Source organism: Temnothorax americanus, unplaced genomic scaffold, assembly GCF_048541705.1.
Source record: "Temnothorax americanus isolate GAGA-0224 unplaced genomic scaffold, ASM4854170v1 Scaffold179, whole genome shotgun sequence".
Lineage (NCBI taxonomy): Eukaryota > Metazoa > Arthropoda > Insecta > Hymenoptera > Formicidae > Temnothorax > Temnothorax americanus.
The window spans coordinates 98,398-108,833 of record NW_027509317.1 but is presented as its reverse complement, the minus strand read 5'-3'; the positions used below and the strand labels follow the sequence as shown (position 1 = coordinate 108,833).

General features: G+C 39.7%; 1 protein-coding gene across 1 annotated transcript; it reads left to right on the top strand.

The window, feature by feature from the left end:
- The first annotated feature begins 823 nt into the window (after positions 1-823).
- Positions 824-1,778, top strand: LOC143896090 (uncharacterized). Its single transcript, XM_077403642.1, has 3 exons — positions 824-949; positions 1,014-1,469; positions 1,644-1,778. The coding sequence occupies exons 1-3, from the start codon at positions 836-838 to the stop codon at positions 1,776-1,778; spliced, it is 705 nt and encodes a 234-aa protein (XP_077259768.1). The 5' UTR covers positions 824-835.
- Positions 1,779-10,436: the final 8,658 nt, after the last annotated feature.

Below are 10,436 nucleotides of genomic sequence, written 5' to 3'. Positions count from 1 at the left end.
TCTAGGAACTCTAGTTATCGATGTATACATTGTACGTATGCACGCGGTCAAACTGCAGTTGCATATCAGAAAATATAAGACGTTTTTAAAACTGATCTACTATAAACAGGTGAGCCTATACATTATGTTTTAAATTTATTAAGTTGAAAATAAATAAAAGCAGATATACAGACACTGTGAAGTAACAATAATGATAGTCTAACCTTCTCATCAATCATTACATCTATTAATGATTTAAATGTTATTACTTTGTAGAAAATATGACTGGTTGTTGTGTCGTTGGGTAAATCTGAAGAATAGTGTGTGTGTGCTTCCCACGCATAATTAAACTAATGAAACTCCCAGCGTGAGACCTTAACTGCTTGAATCGAGATGCTTTGTTATTCTGCACGAATGATTCATTTTAAAATTGGCGCAGTTTTACATGCACGTGCGACCACTGAGCATGCGCATATGGCCGCAGGCAAAAGTTCAGTGCTGCTGCATCTCGTCGGTATGATAGGAATCATAACCTGATTCCTGTCAACTTTAACCGTTAATATCTCGCTTCGCGGGGCAGAGCGACACTTTTTTCTGCCAGATTCGGTCGTTTCGTGCAAAAACGCGTCGATTAAGCCCAAGTTGAACGAAATCGGTGAGGAGGCCACTATTCTTCAGATTTACCCGTTGGGTGTCAAAAATAGACCGGAAGAATTGGAAACCTTCTCCAAACTCACATATTTGTGAAGTAAGTATACAATGTATTGTATACGGTATACGTAATTGATAAATTAAAATTATAGATATTTATATAAGTAATGGTATGGTATTTTTTTAGGTCCATTTTGTTGAAGATATGTGGGAGAAACCTCGAATCGATGGGAAAAGAAAGTTAAAACACAACGCTGTGCCAACAATTTTTCCTATTGTTCAAAAAGAAAAAGAAAATAAGGAAAATCCATCTCATACAGTACGTTTATTTATTTTTAAAATTGTCATAAATGTAGAATTTATAGAAAAATTGTTTTTAATAGGTAAGCCACTTTCAAGAACTTCACAAGACGTCTATCATATCGGATATATCAGAAGAAACGTGTACAACACAGAGATACAACATGGAGCAGGATACTGAACAAATAAATATTCAAGAAAGATCCATTCAATTTCATGACGCAGCAACATCCAAGTCAAATGACGGTGAATTAAGTTTGGCGGGGTCTGCTTTATTGGAAATAGAAGAATTAAAAAGAAAATTCAATGAAGCGAATAAAAAACTTCATGTCGCTAACGTAGTCGTTCACAAAGCTGAGAAAACGAACAGAAACCTGCTACAACGAATAAGAAAATTAAAAAGATTTCGTATTGGAAAAAGTTTGTCAAAATCCTCCGAAATACTACGTAAAGTTTTCAACAACGACCAAATCGAATGGCTTCAAAGAGATTCTCCTACACGGGGAATATATAAATGGTCTCAAGAAATAATAAAAAAGGCAATTCGTTTAAAATTTTGTTGTTCCGAAAATGGCTACAGTGAGCTCATAAAACAAAATATACCTCTGCCATCAACACGTACACTTAGGAGGAGCATTGAAACAATTAATTTTCAACCAGGGATATGTAATGACATCTTTGAAGCTTTAAAAGATAAAATATCACAATTTCAGGACGATAGAGAAAGAGATTGCATGTTAGCGCTCGATGAAGTCAGTCTTACTCCTGGTATACAATACGATCCATCAACAAATTCTTTTATTGGACATGCTACCATTCCTAATAGTCACGGTAAATCTACATCCTAATTTTATGCTACTTTTTTGTGTATAAAATTTTTCTGGGGAGCAAAAATGGGTTTCTTTTCGGTGTAGATAAGTGCACTATTTCGAGGTTCGCAATTGGCTGAAAGGTAGAAATAATGCGCTTATCTACATCGAAAAAAGAACTCATTTTTGCTCCTCACTGTACAAATTGAAATTCTAGGCAGCGATCACGTAACTTTTTCCCTACGGCGGAAACGTAAAAAGTGAAAAGTTTTACGTGAAATTACGTGATCGATCCTTTGTATTTGTCTTTATATGCTTTTTATTCTGTCTTTCTTCTTTGTTGGTTTTCTATACTAGGAGAAAAACCCTTAGCTACGCATGGTTTAGTCTTCATGCTTGGAGGTATATTTATTCGGTGGAAGCAAATAATTGCCTATTATTACACTCCTGATGGATTTGATGGTGCACACTTAAAACCCATTATTGAAGAAATTATTGAGAAGGCTGAGTCCATAGGGCTTTACGTACATAGCGTTACGTCGGATATGGGAGGAGTGAATCGAGCCATGTGGAGAGCTTTTTCAAACATTCATGCTGGTAGATATTCAAAAATTCAAAACTCTATCCCTCATCCAATTGATAACAAACGCAGGTTATTCTTTTTTGCTGATGGTCCACATCTCATCAAAAACCTTAGAGCAACTTTAATTAATAACAAAGTTATCATGCTACCAAATCAGTTTAAACAGTCTAATCAATTGTCTTCAAATATTGTTCAATTTACTCATCTAGAGGAACTAGTAAATGAACAAGAAAACTTATTGTTCAAACTTGCACCAAAAATAAATAAAGATGTTATTAAATTATCAAACTTTAATAAAATGAAAGTTAGCAAAGCAACTAGTATGATAGATAGAGAAGTTAGTGGTGCATTAAATTTTTAGGACATGAAAAAAAAAGATGATTATAAAACAACAGCTCTATTTATAGAAATAGCCTCGAAATGGTTCACATTAATTACCTCGCGAACTCCATTAGTGGCGTTAGGGAAAAAAGCAGAAAATGAAAAATCTGAGGATATATTTAATGAAAAAATCAAATTTTTAGAATCTGTTATTGACTTGTTTAGAGATATGGAAATTGGTAAAGACAAAAAATTTAAACCTGTACAAGCTGGAATCATGATCTCAACACAATCTCTCATCGAACTTACAAAATATCTAATTAATGATCGAAGATATTCATTTGTATTAGGAGGGCGATTTACGCAAGACTGCGTAGAGAATTTGTTCTCTAACATTAGAAAAAAGTTTCCTATTCCAAATTGTATACAGTTTAAGCAAAGTTTGAAGATTATAAGCGTGTCTCAATATTTACAAAAATTGGAAAATACTAGCTATGAACAAGATGACGGTGTCTTAACTTCTCATTTTTCCCTGACAAGGAAACGTACTTGTAAAACAAATATGAGTCAAGAGGTTCCTGTAATTCCCCTTGAAGTTGAAAACAGGGTTATTTCTTTGAATAATTTAGAAATGAACTCGTTATATAATGCAAGCGGTTATATTTTGTCTAGAATATGTAACACAAATGTAATTTGCGATAACTGTTTAGATTCGGCAGGATCAAAAACATATAATCCTAACATAAAATTTTCAAATTTAGTACGCCTTAAATGTTACCGAACAAAAACATTATTTTTTGTAAATAATGAAACATTTAATTACTTTTACAAAATGGAAATTATTATTCGACGATACATACCTTATTTAAAAAACGTTAATTGTGATTTGGTAAAATTTTTTTTAGATAAAATGACACATGTAAAATGTAACACACTAAAAAATTGCCACAATATTTCTGATATAATAATGAAACGATTTATTTGATTCAGAATTAAAATAAAGTGCCAAAAAGGACGCTTAAAAGCACCTATATATAGTAGTGCCACTAGATAGATAGATAGATAGATAGATATATTTATTGGCTCCCCTCAGGGTTGCAAGGCGTTTTGTAGGGACGTTCCCAACCCTTTACATTCACTTAACCTACCTTAGCTTATTTTACATTTAACCTTACATACTAATCGCCCTACCTATCTTTACACACACACACACGCTCGCAAGTTCCCTATCTCTGTAGACTTCCGTTTCTGTTTACAAACTCCTCACTCCTCCTCTTTCTCTCATTCACTCTTCCCCTCCCTTACCTCCCAGTCCCCTCCATCACCCTCTCCCTCCCTTACTCTCTCTAATTTCCTCAGCCATCTCTCCCCCTCCCCTTCTTCCCCCAATACCTCCCCCACCGCTTCCTGCCATGATCTCCCTCCCCCCCAATCTGCACAATCTTCCCACACGTGTTCCCACGTCTCCTCCCCCCCTCCACACACCCTGCACACTCTTCTCTCCTCTGCCATCCAATGTTTCACCCCCCTCATACCACCTCCCAGCCTGTATCTAGCCACTCTCTGCCACCTATTTTCTCCCCAGTTCTTTTTTAAGTACTCCGGTATCCCCTCCCCTTTTATCATGCCATACCACTTGTTAAATTTTGCCTCCCCTATCTCCTTCCACCTCTCTTCTTTTTGCATTCTCTTTTCTCTCTCAAGCACGTCCTCCCCCCTCCACATCCCATCCTCCCTCAGCTCCTCCACCTCCTCTATCTTCCAACCCCTGCTCTCCGCCGCTTCTTTTCTCTCCTCCTCCCATCCCCCCCTGCTCACCCCTCTTTTCGCCCTCCTCTTTACCTCCTCCCAGCATTCCCTTGCCAGCTCCCCTCCCTTTCCCTCCTCCAATTTTTTCTCATACCCCCATGCTCTCATAACCGCCCTTCCTCTTAGTTTCTCCCTTTGTAACTCCTCCCTAATCATATATCCCGGTATACATCTTTCCACTCCCAACACCCACCTTAAATATCTTTCCTGTAATCTCTCTATTTCCCCTCTTTCCCTCCACCCCCATATTTCCACTCCGTAACTTATCACCGTCCATATCAACTTATCAAACAACCATATTCTCCTACCCCAATCCCCCCCAAACCTCCTCTTTCCGATCCCCCATACTTGTCCCAGCAACGCCGCCCCTCTCCTCGTCCTCTCTTTTACATGTTCATCCTGCCTCCCATTAAATTTTACTACATATCCCAAGTAGCAGAATTTTCTCACCTCCTCTATTATCCTACCCTTCCACCTCCAACTCACCTTTTTCCATCTTCCTCTCCCTTTTCTGCATCTTATTATCTTCGTTTTTTCACTGTTCAATACCAATCCTTTTCTGTCCAAATACCCCTCCAGTTTTCCTATCATTCCTTTCATATCTTCCTCATTCTCCGCTAACATCGCTATATCGTCTGCATAAGCCAGTGTATATATCTTTCTCCCTCCCAGCTTTATTCCACCCCAGCCCCCTTTTTTCAGTTCATCGTCAATGTCCGCCAGCAGCAAGGTGAACAGAATCGGACTTAACGGACACCCTTGTCTGACTCCCCTTCCTGTCCAAAATCTCTCTCCCATCTCTTCCCCCACCCTTACTCTGCATATCGTCTCCCCCAGCAGTTCTTTAGCAGCACCTCTCCACCAAGCCCTCTCTTACTCCCCTTTTTCTCATGGCTTCCACTAGAATCCTCCTGTCCACCGAGTCAAAAACTGCTTTTAAGTCCACGAACATCACCACCATCTTCCCTTTCTTTCCATTTACTTGCCTGTTTATCAGGTGATTCAATACGTAAATGTTGTCCGTGGTCCCAACCCCTCTTCTAAACCCTGTCTGACTCGGTGGCAGCAAGCCCTTCTCTTCAACCTCCTTCCTCAACCTTTCCGCCAGTACGGCAGCATACACTTTGTATGCCGTTTGTGCTAACGTCACCCCTCTGTAGTCCCCCACTCTTTCCCCCTCCCCCTTTTTTCCTATAGGCACTATAATTCCCTCCCTCCAATCTTCCGGCCACCCCTCTCCTTTCCACACTCTATTGCACACTTCCCATAGCCATTCTTTTACTACCTCCCCTCCAAACTTCCAAACCTCATTCGGAATTCCATCACTTCCCAACGCTTTTCTCTCTCTAAGCTTCTTCACTACCTCCCACACCTCTTCTCTCCTTATCTCCTCTTCCTTCTCCCTCCTTTCCCCTTTTCTTGTTCCCATCACCACCCTCCCATTCACTCCTCCCAACAACTCTTTAAAGTACCCATCCCATTCCTGCATACTAATTCCCTCATTCACCCTCCTTCTCCTTTTTCTCTCCCTGTTTACCACCTTCCATACCTGCCCCTCCGTCCTGACCTCCTTTACTTCCTCTTCCCATTTCTCCACTTCTCTTTTTTTCTTCCTTTCACATAGCTTCTTGTATCGCTGTTTTTCCTCCCTGTAACTGTCCCCCTCTCCTCCTTCCCTTCTCCATTTCCTTAACATGTTGCCAACTCTCTTTTTTCCCTCCCTACATTCCTCATCCCACCAGCCCCTTCCTCCGCTTTTTTTGCCCCTTCCATTCACTTCCCTTAATACCTCCCTTATCCTCCCCTTCAACCTCTGCCACTCTTCCTCCACTCCCCCTCCTCGAGCTTGCCTGTCCCCCATTAACTCTCTAAATTTTTTCCTGCCCTCTTCTGACCAGTCCCCTCTCCCACTTCCGCTCCTTCCCCCCTTCCCCTTATCCATACCTTCCTCCCACCCTTCCACCCACGCTGTCACTGGCTGATGGTCTGAATCGACCTTCTCTTCTACCACCACCCGTTCTACCCTTTCCCTTGTCCTCCTGTCCCCTAACACGTAGTCAATCACCGACTCCCCTCTTCCCCCTGTATACGTCCATTCTCCTTCTTCATCACCTCTTATTCCTCCGTTAAAAATCGCCCACCCACGTTCCCCCAGAAATCTACACAGCTTTTTTCCTTCCCCATTTACTTTGCCATCCTTCGATCTCCTCTCTCCTTCCCCCATCTCTTCTTCTCCCTCTTCCACGAACCCTCCTTCCTTACCGGTCCTTGCGTTAAAATCCCCTCCTATCAGCACTCTCACTCCCCTCTCAATCTCCTCCACCCATTCTTTCAGGTCTTCCAACTTCCGGTCCATATCCTTATTTATATATACTCCCACTACCCTCCACCACTCTTTTCCAAGTTTCACTTTTATCGATACTATCCCTTCCTTATTTTTTTTCGTCTTCTTTCTTTCCATCTTGATCCCTGCCCTCACCCCTACTATCATTCCTCCTATCGCCCTTCCCTTCCGGCTCTTCCTCCCTGCTCTCTGCACTTCCCATACGTAGCCTCTTGGCATTTTTTCTTTTATCCTTTCCCACCCCTTACCGTCCACCCACGTTTCGCATAACACCATTACGTCCCAATCCTCCAGCCTTTTCCAAAACTCTTTATCTTTATTTGTTAGCCCCGCCACATTCCAAAAGGCCACCTTATAAATACTGCTTCCCCCCCTCTCCCTCTCCTCTCTCCCTCCTCTCCCTCTTCCTCTCCCACTCTTCCACCCAGTTCCTCTCTCTTATCCTTCTCAATTTCTGCTCCTCTTTCTTTCCCCCTACCCGTTCCCTCTCCCTCCTCTATTCCCCCTGCCTTTGCTCTTCCTCTCTTTCATTTTCTTTTCCTTTCCCTTGCCCTTCCTCCCAGCACCTCTCTCTGCCATTCCTAAGCATACCTCTAACCTCATCCCACACCCACCATTCCCCCTCTATCCATACTCTTCCCATCCCTATCCGTACCTTTTTACCCTCTCCTCTTGCCTTCCATGCCACTTGGTTTATCTTCCATTTTATCCTTCTTTCCTCCCATGTCAAGTCTTCGTCTATCCACGTATTTTCGCCTCTCAGTTTCCACTTATTTCTCATTATTTTCGCCTTCTCTTCTTCACTTCCCACTTTCACCACTGCCATACCCCCCTTTTCTCTTCTCCCCGCCTCTATTTTTCTAATCTCCTCTATCTTCACCTCCACGCCTAACTTTTTCATCACCTCCGCCACTCCCCCCTTTATTCCTCCCGCATCTTCCTTCACTCCTTTTATCAGAATGTTTCTTCTCCTTTCTCCCCTCTCCTTTACTTCGTACCTCCTTTCCAGCCTTTCCACCCTCTCCTTCCAATCAGCCTCTCCCCTCCCCTCCTCCCTCGGCCCTCCTCCGCTTTCCTCTCTACCTCTTCCTCCTGGTGGCGTTCTCACCGTTTTGTTGCTTCTCTTCGAGAAGTCTTCGTCCTCTTCCCCCCCCGCGCCCTCTTCCTTCTTTATTTTATCCCTCTTTCTCTTAAACATCTCCTCTATACTTCCTTTCCTCTTGGAAAGCTCATCTATATTCCCCGTACTTCCGCGTCTCTCTTTCCCCAACCTATCCTCAAAATGCGCCATCTATCCTCTACTCTACGGCCGTACTACTTCCCGGCGTTATGCCGAAGTCCCCAGAATTCCCTAGCCTTTCACTCTCGCGCTCTCTATCCTTCCCCTTCTACGCTCGTCTCTCTAACCTCAACCTTCCCAATTCTCCTTCGCCTCCACGGACTCTCCTCCCTTATCCTCCGCGCTGCCTCCACTCTCCTACCTTCCCTTTCCCTCACCGAGCTCACCTCTCACTCTCCACGCTCTCTCACTCGCTCTATCTCTCACACTCGCACCTCGCTTTTCGCTCGCACAAATCGCCAACTCACACCTAACCAACCGGAAACGGAAGTCCTAGTAGTGCCACTATGGCAAGGCATTTTATTGTTAAATAAAACTTTTTAAATTTTAAAATTTTTTTGTTAAGTAAAATGCCTTACCATCGTGTTATTCTATTAAGTAATATTTAAAATATGTTATATCTATTAATATAATTAGTATAATCAGTTATATGAGTAAAGGTAAATTGTCAGTATTTTGTAATAAATAACACAAATTCTACTCTCAAAGTTAGCATTTATTTTCTAAATCCAAGTCCAAATTTAAATCTTATGCTAGGTCTACAATGCGAGTCGTAAAGTCGTGAGTCTTAAGAATTGACCAATCACAATTGAATTTGAGGAGAATAATCGACTGTGATTGGTCAATTCTTAAGGCTATTCTACAATTGCGTAAGCGTGGTCGTAAGTGGTTGTAAGAGTGTTGTACGGCGTGGTTGTAGAGCGGTACTGCGGTTGTAAAGCGTGTTATGGAAGATGGTTGAACTTCATCTTTCACGACTACGCCAGATGTGAACGTAAGAGCCAACCAATCAGAGTGCTGTTACGCGTCATCACGCCGCGCGCTGCCATAATTGTTTTTGTCGAAACAGTAAATACACGTGATCCCGAACCGAAGACCGCTATAAAGATCTCAAGAGTCAAGTTATAACATTCTTTCTCGGCATCCGAAAGTATTCTTTTTTTCTATTGTAATGTTTTTGGTACGTGTTCATCATGGAATACGAGGAAAGTGCTCAGTACGAGGAAGATGAAACTTTTTTAAACTTATTATCGTGTAGAGAATTGATTGGGCTGGTGAGAAGCAACGAATTATTACGGAAAAAATTATTATAGATAAATTTTGTGTTTTGCTGATGTATTTACAAAATTTACAATAAACTAGAATGATTTATCAAAATGATTTTATATCAGCGGTGCACACGTACTTTTGTTGTTAAAATTTTGCAGCAAATATTGAGATGCAAGTATTTGCGACAATTTTTCGTCAAATAATTTTTAAAATAATTTTATTACAAAACTACGCAATTAGGCAGTTCTGTATTGGAAAAAATTAGAAGAAAAATAAAATAACGACTTTTTTACTTGCTATAGTTTCTACAGTCACTCTCTCAAATACGACAATATCAGAAATGTTAAATAAATGAGAATTAAACATATTATTACGAGAACACTTTGCAATATATATATATAAGTATGTATATATTATATATATATATATATATATATATATATATATATATATTATGACATATATGTGATATAACACACTTACATATAATATATTATAAAAATAAAACTTATTGTGAAATATTTTCGTATAATATGAACTAAAGTTTTATAACATTAAAAAAAGAACAAAAAACGGAGTGTTTAATCAACATTATTATCCATCTAATTTATAAATACATCAGGCTCTCAATATTTGCTGCAAAATTTTAACAACAAAAGTACGTGTGCACCGCTGATATAAAATCATTTTGATAAATCATTCTAGTTTATTGTCAATTTTCTAAATACATCAGCAAAACACAAAATTCATCTAGGTTTTCATTTATGTCTTGCATGTATGTTGAGATACTGCACCTCTCTGGCCACCTTCTAATGCATAGAGCACACAATATAATACCGACTTCATTGGTACTATTTAATATCTTATTGATGTTTACTGCTTTTCTATTATTAAATTTTGTAGTTTTGGAATTTTTAATTATAACTCATTTACATATAATTTATAAAATAGATATTATTTTCAAGTTACATCATATTTTAATCACAGAGAATATGACAGATATATTTATAGCATTATTTACTTTAATCTTACCATTGATAATAATGCCAAGGAGTTTGGTGTTGAAAATTTATAATTACTTCGACTGTATGTATAATTGTATATAAAATTGTATATAAAATCATTTTGATAATAAATCATTCAAGTTTATTGTGGATTTTCTAATAGCAAAACACAAAATTCATCTGTGTTTTCATTCATTTCCTGCATAACTAATTATAATGTATTGTCACGACTTTTTGCACTCCCGGA

What these genes read in the sequence shown, in the direction of transcription:
- LOC143896090 (XM_077403642.1), top strand. Translation starts at nt 836, where the DNA reads ATGTGGGAGAAACCTCGAATCGATGGGAAAAGAAAGTTAAAACACAAC. An exon ending in AGGAAAATCCATCTCATACA is followed by an intron (nt 950 to 1,013) that starts GTACGTTTATTT and finishes TGTTTTTAATAG; the next exon opens with GTAAGCCACTTTCAAGAACT. An exon ending in CTCAAGAAATAATAAAAAAG is followed by an intron (nt 1,470 to 1,643) that starts GCAATTCGTTTA and finishes TCACAATTTCAG; the next exon opens with GACGATAGAGAAAGAGATTG.